Source organism: Fringilla coelebs (assembly GCF_963513975.1).
Source record: "Fringilla coelebs genome assembly, chromosome: 1".
Lineage (NCBI taxonomy): Eukaryota > Metazoa > Chordata > Aves > Passeriformes > Fringillidae > Fringilla > Fringilla coelebs.
The window spans coordinates 136,283,435-136,303,775 of record NC_140028.1 but is presented as its reverse complement, the minus strand read 5'-3'; the positions used below and the strand labels follow the sequence as shown (position 1 = coordinate 136,303,775).

The 20,341-nt window shown below is 40.3% G+C and overlaps 1 protein-coding gene across 1 annotated transcript in view; it reads right to left on the bottom strand.

Moving 5' to 3' along the window:
• Positions 1–20,341, bottom strand: part of GPR158 (G protein-coupled receptor 158) — a gene marked incomplete at both ends in the record, with an annotated part of 180,929 nt that overhangs the window by 39,811 nt on the left and 120,777 nt on the right. The window contains one exon of the mRNA XM_084201414.1: positions 8,337–8,446. Within this exon, the coding sequence (XP_084057540.1) occupies positions 8,337–8,446 (110 nt within the window). The remainder of the gene's footprint in view (positions 1–8,336; positions 8,447–20,341) is intronic.

The following is a 20,341-nucleotide window of genomic DNA, read 5'->3' as shown; positions in this document are numbered from 1 at the left end:
TACTTAAAACTGAATTAATACTGAAACTTTTTACAGGACCTACTGTGTACGCATTCCCAAGGTTCAAGCAATCCAGTCAACATTATCTTGGGGGGGTCTTTCCAGCTCAGATCATGGATCTGATATATTGCATGTAAAATTCTTAGAGTATCTTGTGCCTCTTCCAGAAAAGCATCTATGAGGACAACTCACCAATGTGCAGAGCAGTACAATCCTAAATGAGCTTTACTCCTGTGCATGTTACAGCAGAGCAACACAGCATCTTATGTCACCAGTGGTTGGTTACCACTGATCAGATACTCAATTCTTCAAGAACATAATGGCAATTTTTTGCCTCCATGGAAATCCAAAAAAGAATAACGGATATGTGAGAATATTTGGTCCAGGGAGTGCTTTCCCCAGTACTTAAGATCTACACTAGAATAAGTGATCAAGAATAATGAATGTCAAAGCAGCTTTCATACTCCAACAAACAGTACCACTATCTGGCATTTCAATTGATAAATATGCTTCATATCCTTATAGATCTATACTAGAAAGAATGGTTAAATATAGTTTTTATTGCATGTTTGTAAAATAAAGGACAAGTATTGGACTAACTACTAAATTATACAGTTTGATCAGTTGTATAACACAGACCATTACATTTTTCTGCTGAAACTCCTGCCATTTGTAGTAGTACTTAACTACAGAATCTTCCAAGAGAGGAATCAGTCTAGAACTGAAAGCAGCACAAAAATTTCTCATTGCGCCTCTAATCTATTTGGATTTTTTGATAGCTAAACACCCTTCTGAGAAAAATGTATGCCAGATTGCTCATTTGAATTTCTCTGGCTCTGGCTTCCAGCTACCAGATATTATTAAACCTCAGTCCAATAGATTAAAGAGTCCTTTGTGACTACTTTTCCTCTCCCTGCTCGTTTACACACCACAAAATAAGTCATCTCTCCATCTTCTTGTGGATCTAAAAACCAGATTAGCTTCCACAGTATCAAGAATTTTCCCAGCTCTCAAATACTTTCTGAACCACAACCACCTATTGTGTGCCTCCTTTGAAAATGAATCTCAAGAATAGGACATACTGACTGCATTTATATGAGTTTCAAAGATGTTGTCTCCTATTGTAAAATCAATTCCCTACTGATTAACCTCCTATTCTCCATAACTTTTTGTCCTTAAATACTTCCTAGTTATAATTTGCCTTTTGGCTGCACTCAGATGCATCTCTTTGACCAAGACAATAACACCATGGACATTGACATGGCAGAGATGTTTAATGCTTTCATTGCCTCTGTCTGCAACACTGATGATGGGCTAAGAGGGTCCCAGTGCCCTGAGCTGCAGAAACATGGCTCTGAGAATGAAAAACTCCCAGTTGACTCTGAACTTCTATAGGGTCTTCTGTTCTGGTGGGATCGCTCCAAGTCTATGGGGCCGGATGGGATTCATCCAAGGACACTCAAAGAGCTGGATCATTCATTGCAAGGCCTCTTGTAATGCTTTTTGAACAGTCTTAGGAATCTGGGGAGGTTCCAGTTGATTGCAAGATGGCTAGTGTTGTCCCAAAGTCCCGAAAAGGATGACCCTAGAAACTACAGGCCTTTTAGTAGCTCTTCAGTGACTGGTAGGATTCAGGAGAAGATTATTCTGCAAGTTATTGAAAGACACCGGAAGGACAACACTGTCATGGGTCAGAGCCAACGTGGCTTTACAAGGGGAAAATCCTGCTTGTCAAAGCTAATTTCCTTTTATGAAAAGGTAACTCACCTAGGTGATCAAGGAAAGCCAGTTTATATCATCTTTCTTCAGCAAAGTTTTCAGTGCTGTCTCTCACAGTGTCCTTCTGCACAAGATGTCCAGCTCACAGCTGGATAAACACATCATGTGATGGGTGAGCAGCTGGCTCATGGGTCTGAGACTGAGAGGAGACATCATTACAACTTCCCTGAGAGGGGAAGGGGAGGGGCAGACACTCTTCTCTGTTTATATAGATATGTATATAATATTCACTATTCCATCTGTTCTCTGCGGCGACCAGACACAGGATCCAAGGGAATAGCCTGAGTTTGAGTCAGGGAGGTTTAGGCTGGATATTAGGAAAACTTTCTTTACCCAGAGGGTGGTTGGGCACTGGAACAGGCTCCCCAGGCCAGTGGTCATGGCACCAAGCCTGTCTAAGCTCAAAAAGTGTTTGGACAATGCTTCTGCTCAGGTGGGATTCCTGGTGCTGTCCTGTGTGGGGCAGGAGTTGGATTTAGATGAATCTTGTGGATCCCTTCCAACTCAAGATATTCTATGATTCTAGTAAAAAATAGTTTTCATTACTAGACTTTCTGAAACAGAATTTACTATTTTACCAAGCTTCATTATCCACAAATTTTGTGAGTAATCATTTTGTTCTCAGTTGTTCATTGCAACAGAAAATGCTAAATGGTATCAGGCTTTCTCCTCATCCTTCACAGTAGCCCACCAGAAGCCTCCTCTCCAGTCATGTTTCTTCACTGACAATCAGTGGATGTGATCTGCAAATCTCTGCTTCCACTGTGATCAGCCTGTCTGAGTCACATCCCTCCCGCCCTCATCCCGCTCCTCCACAAATAGCTGTAACTCAAGTTTTGCAGTGTAATGCCTGGATTTTCTTTTATGCAATAATCCCACCCCGCAGAGATCCCTTGTTCCACTGATCAATTCCATCCTTCCCACGTAATGAGAAAAACCAGTCTGTAGATCTCTCATTACTGGCATTACAAATGCACGCACAAATGCACATCTGCCTGGAAGGTATTGCCTCACAGCACAAAGTTTTGCTACCCGAGGGAGGTCCTGGGCTTGGATATCCTTGGAAAGGACAGATTGCAGTTCCAGCTCTGAAGCCCTTCTGCTATCATGTTAACCTGATGTGTAAAACCTTTCTCACAGTATCTGCCTGGGTGCTCTTGCATGCCATCAAAAGACATCTGTGAGGTCTTGTGATACCTGTGGATCATTACAAAGTGCCTTCCAACACACTGCTGTTTCTTTCCTAATCATGAAAGCAATGTAATTGAACATTAAAACACCAGATAATTTCTTTACCTTCTCTTTGAACTTTCCTAGCCAAACCCAGTCTGCTATGATATAGCAGAATGTTTGCTACATTAAGGTGATTAAAACACCAGCCCATGGAACTGCACAGCTGTATCTACAACAATTTATACAAATTAAATATTAATAGGAATATGGATGAGAATATTCTCCAGGATGCCAGTGCCCTATTAATCTTAAATACATTATATGCTGATGATTTTCTTGCTTTAAGATAATGTTTATTAGTCCCACTTACACATGGTGCTCCATCAAGATTAATTCTGCACTGTGTTTTTTAACAGCTGTGCTACATTTTCCTAGTTTATAAATAAGAAAGTAGATATTTTACTCAGAAATGCAAAATGGAACCATTATACCGTCTAGTTAAGGCTAGTTATTGCTTGAGAATGGCAGGGATAAAAAAGAGGGAAATAGGATTTTAATAATGTAGGTTTTATTGAGAAAAAAACCACAGCACAACAATATGACTCATTTAATCTGGAAGAACTGCAACAATAAGAATTTCATCTTGAATGTGCATCATGCAAGAATGCTATAAGGAGTTTACTGTCTAAAGCCCTGTTTTGCTGTATACCATAAAAACAAGTAAACAAAGTGGCAAAGGTTTGCAGCAGACATGAGGCATGAATTATACTCATGAAATTAATTAATTAGGTTAAGGCATGCTAACAAGAAAACAGATTTTTCCATGACTGGTCTAATTAGTGAAACTTCATTCCTCATGAACTGCTACTTTACAAGCAGACACTTTTTCAGCAATTCCAGCTTCTTCCCTCCCTAACCTGCATCCCCCAGTCTTTCACTCTGTACCCAGCCCCTAGAATCCTCATTTTTCTGCTCTTTTCTCCAGCAGCCAGGCCTGAGGCACAGTGTGTCCACTGATCACCCAGGGCAGACCAGGCAAAGAAGGACCTGCTGGTGCTGTGGGTTTCAGCCTCTGCTCTGTAGGAGCATGCATAAGGTCTGTTTTTTGCCCCAAAACTGTTTTTCACAAAGCTTTATAGGACTCATTTCATACAACATCAGGTGCCAAAATATGTCACTTCTAGGGAAGAGACAGACAAATGGTTGGAATAGTTATAGAATGGCCCTACAGCGTAAAAACCTCTACAGCCTGACCAAACCACTCCTTTTCCTGTATTGCAAATAGACTGAAATCCTGTGAGTCAAGTTAAAGCAGTAAAAACCCAAGCAATGGCAATTCAACAAGGCAGCATCAGACCAGCACTCTGTACACTCCATTTCTGCAGCAGTAACATCTGCCTTGAAAACAACTTTTTCTCCTTTTGTTTCATGTGAGATAACGACAGCTACAGAAATCACTATGGACCACATCCAGCGGCAAAATCCAACAGTGAATGCATCTGTCTAAAGGCATTTCACTCTCACCTTCCACAAGAAAAAAGGATAAATTAATAGGGAGTAAATCCTCCACTTTTTTTGAGTGCTTAATCAACCAAACCACAAGGGCCTGACGCCCTTCAAAAAATCAGGGTGGTTCAACACTACTGACCATGCTCATCTCACTTTGCTTGCCAATTTAAGCCGAGTTACACAGTAACCGCTTGCCCCAGACAAAACTTTTCTCCATAGTGCTTCGTCCCTAGTGTCACATTTCATGGAACCACTGGGGAGTGGTATTGGCACTATGGAAGTGTCACCTGCTGGCCCTATGACCTGTGAAATATTGGCCATGCAACAATCCAGCCAGGTTCCAACTGCCAAGGTCCCTTCTGCCCCTTTCTGCACCACATTCCCACCAGACACTTTTAGACAAGGTCATCCCTATCCTCTATCCCAGCCCTAGCTGACCTAGGGGAGGTCCTATATGCCATGTGTTGTGGTTAGGAATGGCATTCCCAAATTTAGGGTTCCCACTGTAAGACCCCAGACCACATGCCGCTTGCTCGCTTCCCCCCACCTCCCCCGTGGCAGGATGAAGAGAAGAAACGAAAGCACAAAAAGGTAAAGATCACAGGAGAAGAGCGATTTAGCAAAATGGCAGTGAAATAAGAAAAGAAACAGTAACAACAAGCAATACTAAAACCAGAGAGTACAAGTCAGGCAAACCATTCACAGGCGAGTGGTGCCCTTGTGCCACCCTCCACCCCCAGTCCCCCTGCACATGGTGTGAGGCAATACCCAACAAACCTGGGGTCCTGCCTGTGCCCCTCCTGGCTGATGATAACTTAACCCTGTCCTGGCTGGAACAGGATGCCATGTCCTCACCACTGATGCTTCAAGAAGCAAACTGACGTCGTCTTTGGGTTCTCTGCTGGCATGAGTCTCCTCTTCAGTAAGATACTGAACCACAACCCAGAGAGCCACAGAAGCATTGAATTGTTTACACTGGAAAAGACCCTTAAGATCATCAAGTCCAACCATAAATCTAACACTGCCAAATGAGTCACTAATCCATGTCCCCCACTAAAACATGCCTCTAAACACCTGCACGCTACCCACACTGCTTTTCTACTCCTTTCTTTACCACCTCCAAAACCAGTAGGAAGGTCCACTACTTGCTCCAACTGTACCAGATGGCAAAGCACAGCAATATAATCTTAGCACAGCATTTAGATGAAATGCAGAATTGCATCATAGTGTGCACATCTTGTTCTCCCACTAGCACTCCCATCCCACCATCGCTGCTACAAAAAAGTGGGGATTATGTCATTGCCATGTTTCTCATACCTGAAACATCACCTTCCCCATACTTGCTCATTCTCCTCACTTTCCCACTCTCCTTTTTTTCCCTCTTACTAATACCAGAAATGGAGATTCCCATAAACTAGAGACCCCATTCCTGGGTTTCCTTTTCCTGAAATATCTGAAAGCTAACCTATGTATACACACACAAATGCATACATTTGTCTATATGTATGTTACTTTCTTTCATTCTCATGCTTTAGTCCAGAATTAAGGATTCTGTATTAATCCTGACATGAAAGTGACAGAAGTTCACAAAATATTAAAAATAATGAGATAACATGTTCATAAAACACAGGGCTTGAAAGAGGACACAGAGTCTTCAGTTACAGAAATATACTAAAAGGTGCAACATCAGCTCCTTTAAACCCAAAAGGCTAAATTTGAAACATTATTATTTCTTGAGAGAATTATTTTGAAAAATTCATTGTTAAGGAAAGTATTGCATTTTAAGTTCATAGCTCTTCAGCTAGATTCCTTAAATTAAGCTCATTTCCATGCCACTATCCTTCCACCCCCACAAACATCAGCTCATTATTTAAAAAATGCACACTGAATAAGAAAGAGGCAATTAAGGATGAGGCACTGTAGGAATTGGCTGTGACAGGTGTTCAAAGAATGAATCAGTACATGACTTCTCTGTTCTTTTACTCTTCCTTAAGCATCTGCTTTTGACTTCTTTTCCGATTTCCCCTTGATGCTTGACCCTAACAAAACCTCTGAGGCCTCCTTAGGAAGTGAGGAGCTGCAGGAAAATCTAAAAAGCTACAAAAACCCCAGGCGTGTCCAGTGACTCCTACCTGGCTTTGGTTAACCTTCACGCTCCAGTGCTTCTCAAAGCATCTCATTTGTTGAGAGCTATAGCATTAGACTTTCTCATGATCATTAACAGCTACCTTTACACAATACTGGTTTTCCCATTTAACTCAGAAATATCACAAGTTCCTTTCTGGCAATTGGCTCTTCCCCCAGGCGGGACACAGCCTAGCTGCAGGAGGGAACCGGTGCTTGTCAGGAGTATCTGTGCTGCCTGCAGTAAGCCATTCCTCAGCCTTGTAAGAGCTGTGGATTGAATTAGACCTGCCAAAATTTTCTCCAAATTTCTATTAACATCACATTGTTCCTAAAAGCATAACTGCTGTGCATGTGTATAATAAAATTATATCTAACTCGACTCAGTCTTTTGCAAGGCACGCTCTGGGACTGAAATATTCAAAACCAAAAAAGACCACAATATGACTAATGTAGGAAAGGACTGGTCGGGATATCTGGGTGGAAAACAAAAGATAGACTCCTAGACAAACTAATTGTAGATTAACATACTAAAAAGGTTTTTTCCCCTCTTTGTGTTATACAAAGAAATACAGAATTATTCAAAAGGGTAGCCAATGCTCACAGCAGGGTTAACAGAGAATCCAGACCAGGTTGCTCAGTGCTTTATCCAATTGGGTCTTGAAAACCTCTAAGCATGGAAATTCATAACCCCATGAGCAGCAAGCTGCACTGTTTAATCAAACAGACACTGAAAATGCTTTCCTCATGTTACATTGACCCTGATATTCATTCATATTGTATAAAGTTGAAATCTCCTATTTCAATTTGTCAGTGCCTTTTGTTCTCCTGCTATACTGTAAAGAACTTGGCTTCACCTCCCTGTAGGTGTTGGACAGCTCATGTTAGGTCCTTCCAACGCTACATTTTCTTCATGCTGAACAAGCCCTGCTATCAACCTCTCTTTGCAGGACCAGTGCTCCAAGCCCCGACCATTTTGATGGCCTTTGACTGAACTCATCTAAGTTTGCTGACATCTGGACACATCATTGCAGATATGGTCTGAGTAAAGGAGAATTACCACTTCCCTCAGCCTTCAGGCTACTGTCCTGTTGATAAAGTCCAGTCTGCTGCTATCCTTCCTTGTTTTGTGATGATCAAGGATGATGATTAGTGCATTCTTGGCTTATTCAATTCTGTCTTGTTTCTGACCCTGTCAGCACAGGTGCCAAGTAACACCAAACAGCTGAACAGGCAAAGCTGCCAACCCCATGGAACCCAGAATCTGCCTCATATTTTTGCTCACAGGTACAGATGTTTGTGCCTGCTATGATTGCCTGAAGAAAACAGCCCTTGACATAAGAGCCATAAGAAAACACAGTAAGTACACACACTGTAGTCTGCTTTACTCACCATTGCTGTGTCTAAACACTCCAAAAGCATCTCTCTATGAACACTTCATGGGGAAACTTTTGAACATTCTATGAATATTTCTGTATTTTTTATATTCAAGGAAAACACATTCACCTCCTGTGAAAAGGGGTTCTTGCACAATTTAACAGTTAATGCATATATATTTTTCATCAAATCATGTCAGCGTTCATAGCTCTCAACTCAGATTAATAGCATATAATTTGAGCAGGAAAATTGAGTAGAAATACATGGAAATCAGAAATGGCACTTGTTTATGATAATATTTGCAGCTCCTCCATCTAAGTACCCACACAGATTGCACATACTCCCACAGAGATGGAAATGAATATGTGAAATACCTGTGCAGCTTGAGTGTCACAGTTCCATAAACAGTAGCAAAGCCCAGAAGACGAACCCATCTTAGGAGAACACAGCGAAATATACTTGGCTCAAAATACAAAATGACAACCTATAGAACAGAAAGATAGAGAGAGCTTCAATACTGCTTTCATGAGAAAGTAGTTCTTCATTCAAATGCAGAATAGTTGCAAAACAGGACAGCAGACACATTTCAGCTCGTACTGCCGTATATTTAGATTTTCTAGTAAAGCGTCGGGATGATCAGATCAACCAGCTGGCACAGTTCTGGGCACCAATTCCTTTTTGAAGGGAGCTGGCAAAAGCCCTGTGACAGACTGTGAAGTGACAACACTTTTAAATGCAATTTCACTGACTTTTCTTAACGGAGTGAAAACATATACCCCAAGAGGAGGATAGAACAGACAAGGACTTTTTCCTTGAGCAATTCAAGCAATATGCAGCTGGTTTAATTCTGGGTTGATAGGCTGTATTTACTAGGTTACACTTCAAAGTCACTCCTAATAAACCTAGCAAAATGCTAGCTGCTCATTTTTCTCTGCCGAACTAAAAATGATTGCACTGGCCTCTTTCTATCCAAAATATGAAATATTTAATAACACATGTAACTCTTTCTTCCCCATATATTTCACCTAAGCTATATCAAATCTCCCTATGCATCACCACTTTCTCAAGGAAAATAACCCTTTTGTTCACCTATGCATTTCTCTAACCACAATAAAAAATGTCCTACCTGCCTTTTGCCCTGTCTGCCAAGGCCCTGCACAAGAACAACACTCCATAAGCAGCAAAAGAAAGCTACTTCTGTAGGTATAGTGCATATACAAGCTTCACTATCAAGTAAAATACTACTCTTCTCTAAAACAGGGCTGCTCAGTAATCTCAGTCACAATTGGAATCAGGAGTCCATTTCTTCTCACTCCAGCAGACATTGTCCCTGGAGTCCTGAGGGTTCCTTCTCACTCATCTGGTCCCACCAGGAGCCTGCTGTCCCAGGGATTTGTTGGAAAACTGCCCCTACCCCACATGTAGACCCTGCTTAGTCCAGCAAACTTAGATCCCATGCATTCCATGTGTCCCACCAGAACCTGGTAAAACAACCCAATGCACCATAGTAAAAATTAATTAGGTAATCCTGGTCTAGAGAAAGCAAGCACTGAAACATTTCAGGCCATCTGTCACAGCTTCATTTACAGTCAGTACATTCTGGCAGCAGAGATAGTATTGTGCCTACTGACTGCCACATATTATTTTCCTAAGTAAATGCTCTTCTGCGTGGGAATTCAAGTTCAGGATATTGGCCAAAAGCCCAGGACTACATCCTTTGGGTGACATAGACTTCTTTAGAAGAGTGGGGGCAAAAATGGCAGATGTGGGCTGAGAGAGAAGGAAGCTGCTGTGCTTCACTGGAATGCTTTTTTATACAGCAGAATCAAACTATTCCTTTTAAAAAAATGATTTGCTGAATCAAACTGTGCTGCAAAATTTAATCTCCTTTTTTTCACTGTTATTGGAATCACAGAATGTACTGAGTTATAAGGGACCCACAAAGATCATCAAGCCCAACTACTTGATGCATAGGACACCCCAAGAAACACACCATGTGCCTGAAATATTGTCCAAATGCTTCTTGAACTCAGTCCAGCTAGTGCTGGGAACACTGCCCTGGGGAGCCTGTTCCACTGCCCAGCCATCCTTTGGGTGAAAAACTTTCCCTTGATTTGACATGCTCCAATGTAGACATTTTCTGGGATTCTGAAAAACCGTCCACGTAGGAAAGGCAGCAGCTTTTCTCCTTGGAAAATCAGCTGGAAAACCAAAATGCATCCACATATGCAGGACCATCCTTGGGCAAACAGAGTATCCAGCAAAAAGTTTCTCAGAAAGACCTGAATGGCAGCAATGACCTCTTATCCTAATATACAGTTATATGGATTAGGACAGTTGCAGAACCTGAGCGAAGTCTAGAGCAGTAACTTGTCTCCTGAGGTCTGCTAGGGGTTAGAAAACACTGTGTTCCATCTCAAGCAAAAATGAAATTCTCCCAAATAAGAAAATCAACATCAAAAAAAGACTGGCATAGAGAGACTCTGAACATTTCCAAGTTGATTTGAAAGCAGAATTTTTCAGATAATTGAAATGGGAAGGTCTGAAACTCTCCAGGCATAGAATTTTCTGAACAAGGGCAACAGCTCTCTTTGCCATGCAATCTGACACAGCAATTTCATTGCTGCTGCTTGTTGAAACATTAACTGCATGTGTCTAGAAAATCTCATTGATTTGCATTGAATCATTTGTATGAGCAGCTGAGGCATTTGGCCAGATATCAACCAAGAAGCCCCCACTCCAAATGCAGCCTGGTGTTTGCTGGCATCACAGCTCACCGTGAAGGCTGCAGAGGCAAGGCTCTGTTGGAGAAAACTGTTCTTATTTTCCCATTTGAAATAGACACATTTTAACTGTTCCTTCTCCCCGTGGTGCAGGACACTGCAGAAGTAAGATTTCATCCAAGCCTGAGTCTTTCTTGGATCTTCCCGTGTTTATATGATGGAGAATCACAACAGTGCCTTCACAAAGGCCAGTGTCCATTTCTTCCTATTCTTGCACATAGTCTGTCATGGACCCAGGCTTTGAAGAGCCAGAATTGCTATATGTACATTTTGCTTTCTTCTTAGGCATTGCAGAAGGCTATTCTAAGCATATGTCATTCCCATCAGGGCTCACCAGGATGTTCAGGTGACTTCCCTCTACAACCTCTTGTCAAAACTATGTCTCTTATAAGCACCATGAATTTTAGAGGTGCAATTTTTAAAAGGAACAGTCTTTAATAGATTGGAGCCAAAGGGCTACAGAAACACTGCCTTGGAAGCTTTGCTCAATTTTTCAATGCAAGTGAAATACAATTCTTGCAAAGAACCTGGTCCAAAGTATGACTGCTGCACTCCAACCCTCACTCTCCCTAGCACAAAAAAAAAAAAAAATCCAGCAATAAAAACCCCAACAAAATAAACCAAAAAAAACCCCAAAATTAAACAAAAAACTAACAAACCAACCAACCAACCAAAAAACCCAACAACAAAACCAAACAAAACCAAAAAAAGGAGGAACATAACGCAGAGAAGTCTTGGGTTTGTTTCGTATCAGCTTCTCCTACCTTATCAAAACCCCCATTCCCTACTGTTATCCCCAGAGCTAAGTCTTCTTCAAATGACAAATGTGCAGCAAAAGGTTGCTGAGCTGCAAGTGACGAGCTTAGGATGAGCACCAGATTCACCCACACATCCAGGCTGCTCTCATCAGAACAAGGGAATCCCTCAGTTCTAAAAGACTACCCTGCCCACCAAAAATCTGACAATATTTGATTTTCTCTTTTTGCATTTAAAATGCAATAGACCATGATCATCCTAAAAATGCTGGGAGGTTTTGCTGATGGATGGAATAAAACATCTTTACTGTACATAAAGAAATGTGATATCCTCAGTTTTGCCAGCACCTGGCATCCACTTAAATAGTAGACATCAGTTTCTGCTACTTAAACAAAGTGATCTGGGGAAAATTATTTGGAAACCAGAAGAAGATAAGCCAAACAGTGGCTGCTCATGCCCCAGTTACTGCAGCTGTGCGTGAGGCTTCCTGAACTGCGACTCGTCTTTGTCGTTTGGACAAATGCGTTCAGATGTTTGCTTTTTAAACTCAGCGTGGTTTAAGCTATTACTATCCTTGCCAAAACATTGTTGCAGTAGTCACGCTACCACTTGTGGAGTCAGAGATGAAAAGACTTCCTAAGGTCACCAGCTAACTGTCAAGTGTGTTTAGAGCTGGGGAATTACGGACACGGAAGAGGGACTTAGCCTGCTGACACAGCGATCAGCCAGCTCAGTTATTCATCTGACATGATGAACAGACACACACACTCTCTAAAGACAACAGCTGAGGTCAATAGAAGCACTTCACACATTACAGCAAATTTTCCTTATTGGGACAGGTCGGGAAGTAAAAGTGCAAAGAGAACTAACACAGAACAATTGAACATTCAAAAACATAACAGAGTTAGTCCACACAAAAATAAAAAAGGGAATTAAATTTGTAGGCTCAGTGCCATTGCTTCTTAAGAATAAGATAAACAGCATCTAAAAAGATTCTTAAAAAAACCCAACCAAACCTTTATTACAGTCCTATAATATTGATAGTGAGCAAAACTGTGCATTGCAAAATGCTCTTTTGTCTTTCAGGTTAACTTCACTGTGCACATTAAAAGATGGTTAACTCTGCCCTTCACTCTGGCACTAGATCCAGGCAAAAACACTTCAATACAGTGCACTTCCCCAAGGTGCAGTGACTGGGATGCAGTCTGCCTAAATCAAACATATAATTTCTTCCTACACTGCTTTAGGGGGTCTAGCAAATCAGGTCTACTAATGCAAGTTCCACAGAAAACCCAGGGATAAAAACAAGTACCTTGAGAAAGTTCAGCCTCAGCTACTTGGTCAGGAGCTTGGCCTAAAGGCTTCAAGTACACATCTCCATTGGCTAGAAAGGCACTACAGCATTTATTTTAGGCAATTTGCTTCACTATATGTCAATTAATAATCTGTATTAGGAGAACTAAGCCAAGCACTTTATAGCCAGCTGTAACAATTTTGTAATGTATTTAACACAAGTACTTTTTACTTCAATTCTTAAGCCATAGAAGTCACACGAAGAGATCAAAAACTCATCTTCCTCTACAACCATCAAATTGCTATACTTCATGTTGAGAGGAAATGGGCAACATCATAATGTCTCATCAGACCAGAAGACAAAGAGCTTAAAAAAAATACATGTATTGCCAGTGCTAAAAATCCTAAAACTAAACAGGAAATGATTGAGCAGGACCTTAACTCCAAAAACCCCTAAGTGTTCAAAATTTTTGAACTCTTCTTTTTTTTGCCCTTGGTTGTAGAATCATGCTAAGGTTTAGGTTGGAATGGACCTTTAAAGACCATCTAGTTCCTAGTGCTGTGGACAGAGGTGTTATCCATGTTATATGGATGGCAATTAAATTCAGAGCTTAGAATTTGAGTACCAGCATCATTGGCTGATGGATGTGAGGTGCAAGTCACCCACTTTAGACAAAAGTGAGGCAAAACTAATATTTTTTTCTCATTTACAAATAACCAAATTCATCTTGAAATCATGCTCACTTAAACCAAAGAACTTTACAGGAAAACTACCTACTTTTTTAAATTGAACTTCAGAGTTTTCTGCAAGTACTCTGCACAGTTCAATGCAGGACAAGACACAGCTATTCACGATAATGCCTTTTGGGCTAATTCCATTAACAAGCATCTAGGAGATACTGTGAGGAGATCCATATGATCTGTTCCACTGCCCAACACCATCTGTCCTTGCCTGACTGCAGCAGCTGTCTAGGGCTGTCTCTAGGCAGTTCTGCTATGCCACAAGCCATCAGACACTTCCTCTCGGTGTCCTGCCGTGCTGAGGGATGGGCAGCCTTCCTCCTTCTGCCATGTTTCAGTAGTTTCTTCCAACACATCAAATGTCCTCCAGGGTACATCAAGTCACCTATTAATGCCTCAGTCCTAACACTGAGAAGGGATTTCCTGCAGCAGAGATGCTGTTTGCAATGTTAGATAAGCTTGCCATCCAAACTCTCAACAGTCTGGCGCTACACTTCCTAGGAAAGGGCCCGATCCCTTCTCTGTGGCACAGTGCCATCCCAACAGATGGGATGAATGAAGGCATTCATGAGCCTGTGCACACTGTGGGCACCACTGCTCGAAACATGAGTCACAGCTCAGATCATCGGCTCCAATATTAGCGAAGGCACAGCTCCTTACCCAGCCCTGGGCTACCCACAAACGCTTCCAGTGCAGCTACACACAACATCTTAGAGGTATGATAACAGTGAATATTTACTTAGCCTAATTATGTAAGAAGATTGCCTTCCATTTCCATCCCATTTTTTTAAACCACGTGTGCTTTCTAAGATATTACATCTTACTGTAATAGGCCTGTGAGCACACAGTACCATCAAACCCCGCCATCCTTGCAAATCTCACCATTCTAAAGCAGAGCTGTGCTGGATCATTAGCTCAAATGCCTCTGTAAAGCACACATTTGCTGCACAAAACCACAGTAACTACTCAGCAGGTTTTATTCTTGCCTCTGAATTGGAACTGAATCAACCTCCCAGTACACAGCATTGGAAGCACTTTGTTTCTGGGAGCAATGCATTTCAGATAAGATGTATGTCACAAGCAAAAACCTTGCAGCCATTTAAGTAAGATCTTCTGGGTTTCTTCATAAAAAAACACAAATTTTTCCTTATCACCCACACAAAGTCCAATTCTGCCTACTGAAATCCTCATTTCCCTCCCACTATATTTTCAACTGTAGATATTGCTGTTTCTTTCATTGCCCATCATATAATATCTATTAATACATACATGTCTGTGTTTCAGCAAAGACATGTCTTGCCTGTGAAGTCTTCTGGAAGACCATGACCCAGCATAAGCACATAACCACCAGCACCAGTATAAAATAAAGGGCAGACTCTAGAACTTCATTCATCAGAATGCTCTGCTATCACTAGGTGTTATTACACTCTGGATTCATCTCCATCAGGCAGTAACAACAGATCTCTAATGATCTTTACAGAATACATATTTTGCAGTGGAGCTTATTTAGTCCCCCTGAGAGATTTGACAGGAGATTAAGCAAACAGAACCTTCAAGATCATTCTGGTTTGACAAAAGACTGCGTACTTAGAATGTCTTTTTACAGATATATCTTCAATTATTTTCCCTCTTTTTTTTCCTTCCTGTGTTCATAAGGGAGATCTCAATTACTTATTGACAAGACACCCTGAATAGGTTATTTTCAGGAATATAAACATCCATGTGATTTCCAAGATGCTGTCACATATCTCCTCCAATTTAAACGGAAAAAGTGATATGCCACAGATCCTACCAGCTCTGGAAATATTTATTTATAAATGACTTGAACACATGGCCTGAAAATGCACTTTTTCACCATTAATTCTAGCCTTTGCTTAAGCCTTACTAATGATTCAGCTTCACTGTTCTTATTTCCTTTGGCTAATGAATAGTATTCTAAAATCAAATAATAAAAAATCAACATGTAATCCACAATGGCTTTAAAAAGCAACATGCTTGCACTCTGTATTCAGATTTGATCAAAACAAATGACTTTTTATGCCCAACAAGGCCCATACAGTAGAGAAGAGGAATTTACAGTAGAGAATCCAGGACTGTGTCACAAAACAGTTCCTTAGCTTATGAGAGACATCAACTGATGCCCTGGTTGAACTGGTTATAAATGCTAAGGGTTGAAGGGTACTCCAAGTGTCAATTCACAGCCAACAGGAGAAAAGAGATAAAAAGAAAGACAGCAAACCAGGTCTACACCCTCTTTGGGGAAAAACAAAGCATAAAAGCAAGAATTACCAAGAGGACTAGACCTCTACCCCAGACTGCTGTGGGAACCCTCTGAGGAACTGAGGAGAAACAGAAATCACCTTGAAACACTGGATCATCATGTATGTTCTCTGCATCTATTGCCAAACACAGAGATCATGCTTAGCTTTTCAACAAGATCATGCTTTGTAATAGAATAAACTATTTAACTTCAGCTGCAAACTTCTCAAAAACAAGAAGAGATTTCAATGGTACTGGCCCAGGGAGTGGTGATGAACAGGTAAAATACGATCATTTGGGAAGTATGAGGTCTCCCAGTCTAAGGGGCTGTAGGCACTGAGGTGCTGGAGGTGGAAAGCCCAGTACCTTAGGGGCAAATGTTTGTCCAAGAAAGATGTCTTCTTGACCACTGGATGCTTCTGTAGAAGCATTACAAGACGGGGATAAGGTCTGAGGCTCAGAAGTTCCACCGAGACCATGCCTAAGTGTAGCACAATGAACAAATTACCTAACACTGAAAAATCCAGGCTGAAAAAAAATCTATTAGTTTTAATCATGTCCCATGTAAGGCGGAAGAGAAAATAAAGTCTGAATTGCACACCCTGTTCTCACTCAAGTGTACTTCTAACTCACCAGTACCATAAACCAAAAGAAGCAAATAAATACTTTTCAGGGAGTCCAAAAAGTAATGAGCTTGGTTGCCCCAAGTGACCTTCTTACCTGTCTGCTTTGATGTGCCAGCTATTTCTCTGTCTTTGCTAGATGTCTATCCCTCACATATATGTTTGCTGACAACCTCACAGTCTTTAATACAGTTACCCTAAAAGCAGCCTGACCAGCCTCAGAAGTCAGCCCCTGAGGACTTGAGAGTTGGCTCATCTCAGCAATTCAGACATTTGAACTGGCCAGATGTGGACTTGGCTGGATGTCTGAAGTTTCCACTGAAATCAAGACACTGCCTCAGAAAGTTTAAAATGTGTTTAAGGAAGATTGAACAAGATTCTTCAAAAACAACAATAACTGCTGTGTTTGAAAATTTAAAGTTTACCAGAATCTACCTAGCTGTGTACAGAGCAAAATGCTTTTCCTGACCCATGTAGGTCACCAAGCACAGCCTGAAAGTACAAAATTAATGCAGAGTAATTGATCTGACTTTAAGGATGCTTAGGGGCTAGTAAGAGAGTCAGAGCTGTTGACTTCACTGAAAATCAACTACCCAAATATTTAAAAAATATCTGTCTTCAGAAAGAGTGCCAAGAGCAGTGTATGCTAAGAGCACTGATGCTCTGCACTCCTTCACTCAATGTTTTTAAACTTATATGATAAGGTCTTCAATTACTTTCCAGTTAAATACTGAAAGATACATGAAAATGTGGGTTTCCTGATCAAGCAAATGTTCAGGTTTTAAGTGAAGGTTATTAAATGTGATCTGCCAGCAACAAGTAAAAGCAGAGATGAGCTAATGGGGCATTCAGGGCTCCAGCCTCATGCACACTAAAGCTGAGAAGAGAAGTACAAATGAAATACAGAGGAGAAGCTGAGCTCCTTAATCATTCAAAGCTTCTATTTTCATAGTTTGCATTACATTCAAAAAACATAATTCAAAATTAATAGAAATAATTTCATCAGGATGTTTTATCTCAGCAATATGTAGGCACACCAAAAATTGTTCATGCTGATGCAAAATTTAAAAGTGGAAATTCAAGGGAAGTTGCAAAGTGAAAATATCTTCTAAAATATTTGCTTCTTCTGCCAGTTAACTTTTATAATCCAATTGCTTCTTTCATTTGTTCAGATACATTTTCTTCCATGTGACACACCACTTGGGTAAACCACAACAGTCAACTGAATGCCCTAGTTTACCTACTTCATATGTGAAAAAAACCCCTAAACTTACTTACTGGGTGCACTGGGTCCTCTTTTCTTAAAAGAAACACGGCAACCAAAGAAGAAGAAAGAGAAACATTTTAACAAACTGACCCATGTCTAATGAACAAAGCCTGACATCTCCTCAGCCCATTCATTTGCCAAACCACTGACACATTTAATAATAGTTTTAAGGACATGTATTTTCATCATTTTACTAAAACCAAGGAATATCTAACAATTAATTTTAAGACCACATTTGTGATTTTAGGAAAAAGGAATCCTTTAAAAACATAATGGTAAAGTAGTCTATATTAAAATAAATCTTGCAAGAGCTGCAGCTAAATCAAGACATAAATAGATTAAATTATTCAGAGCAATTTGTCAAGTGTACTTAATGCAAGACACAGGTCATAAAAGAGACTCACAAAGACTTTTATATCTTGTTACACTAGAGCTGAAATCCCTACAAATATACAGTGTAAGGTGTGTGTGGGGGTGTTATTTGAGTGTTTCCAAATAGTGACTCCAACCTGGGGAAAAGTAAACATGCAGTATTTAGAGTTCCAAACATACTTACCTCCTTGTCTTAACCTAACAAAGCCAGAGAAGCATTTAACACAAACTTTGGGGGAAAAAAGCTATCTGATGGTTAAGGTTCTTCAGAAATACCTCCTCCCTTGCTGCACATGATCTCTCTGAACTACATGTTGGCAGGTTCATGAGTCAAGGCAGGAATTTTACTGACATCAACTATTAAGATGGTTTTTTGGAAAAGGTAATGGGGACGGACCAGGACTTTGAAATACCCTGCTAAACCGCAGCAAAGAGCAGGACAGAACTGTCTGCTATCCTCCTCAGGATAATTTTTGTTGGCATTTATTTTGACAACAAGAAATTTAGAAAAACTCTCTCCACTAAAATACCAGCCGGACATCTCAATCCAGCCGGTGCTGATTAGTTTACTGCAGACATCTCTGCTGGAACTATTGACTTTTCATTTTCAGCTTATGCACCTGAAGCAACAACAGCAGTGGGCACAAGCCAGAGACCACAGCGTGACCAGCCTCCAGAAGAAGTGCTGGGAACACTCCAGCTCCTAATGTTCCCTAACAAAGACCGGATGTCTGTCTGATAAATCTGCTTTAGGTAAACTGAAGCTACCGGTAATTGGATGAGTTGCAAAAATGAGTGACACACTCTGCTGCCATGATCTACATTAATCTTCAATCTACACTAATCATATCAAGAAAATTATGTTATTAACATAATTAATTCATTATGGGTAATTAATGAAGTCCAGAAGAAGCCAGCCACATCTGCAAACTCAAAATTCACTCCGCAGTAGAAACTATGGAAATAGGAATGAAACACTATGTTTCTTCCCAGAAGGAAGACATTCTCATAGTTCTTAAATCACATGGATATGAACAATTTTACCTTCCAAAAGAATTGTTTGGACAGTTTGCTTGGCTAAGAGGGCCAGAGTGCTCATACTTTTTTGGTCTAGTCAAAAGAGAAAAAAATGTTTAAGAGAAATCTATGCACAAAAAGTATTCATACAGTGTTGAGAAGATATTGAAAAATTATTATAAGCGAGAAATTAAAACAAATTTAGCAAAATAAATTTCTATATTCAAGATTATCAGGTTCTTCTGTCATTTTTTTTCAGTCCCATATGCCACCCAGGTGATATTTAAAAAACATCCTAAAATTAATCACATGCTTGTATAAATATTTGAATACATATACACTTAAATACAGAAATAGATTTGGTGCATTTGTTGTGCATTTCCTTTTTGCCTGTAAAATCATTATTCCCTTTCAAAAGTTAGTTACTTTTCCTGCACATTGATTTTAAAGTGCACGGATTCCAAAGTAGCATAATTTGTCCCAATGTTTTTTACTTTATGAAAAGCAACACAGATCAGTATCAGTATCCTGCAACCCTAAGCAGCCCTGAAATACACTTTATTGCAGAACAATTCATAGGGCATCTCCATGAGCCATAAAACACTCTTTCTCAAAGCCTTACTCTCTAGATCCACTCTCCTCACCACATTCAGCTAGGGTGGTTTGATATTATAATCCAGGTATTTCTATCAAGACTAGGAATCTGGAGAAGATGTTCTACACCTGAGCCAGGGAAAAAAAGTGAATCATTAAATTCCAAGACAGCCCAAGGTCCCTCTGTATTCAATGGGAAGCACTGTAGGCAGAGGCCAAACTACATCATCCTTCTATAGGAATCTGAGTGCTGACCTCCAGAGGTGCCTACTTCCCTCCACAGGCTAAAGGGAGCCTATGGTTAAATGTGATGTTCAGAGTTAAAATTAATTTTTAAAAAAGTAATAATAATAATAATAATAATAATAATAATAATTTAAAAATCCCTGCACTGCAAATAGCCACTCCAAAGTTTTACTCAGATTTTTCAGCACTCCTTCTTTCTCAAGAGGGCAGGCAGGCAGCACCTAGTAAGCTGTCAGACCATGTAAAGCCCATCCATCAACTCTGATATACTAGAAAAGAGAACAAGCTGGAAAGGCCTTCAGAACTATTTAGCCTAATTTAATATTTATTGCTATTTTAAGCTGAGTGTCTCAAAGGAAGAAAAGAACTTTAGAACACTGAACTGATTTGGAATGAAATGGATCTAGAACAAAAGTTATATTTCATGG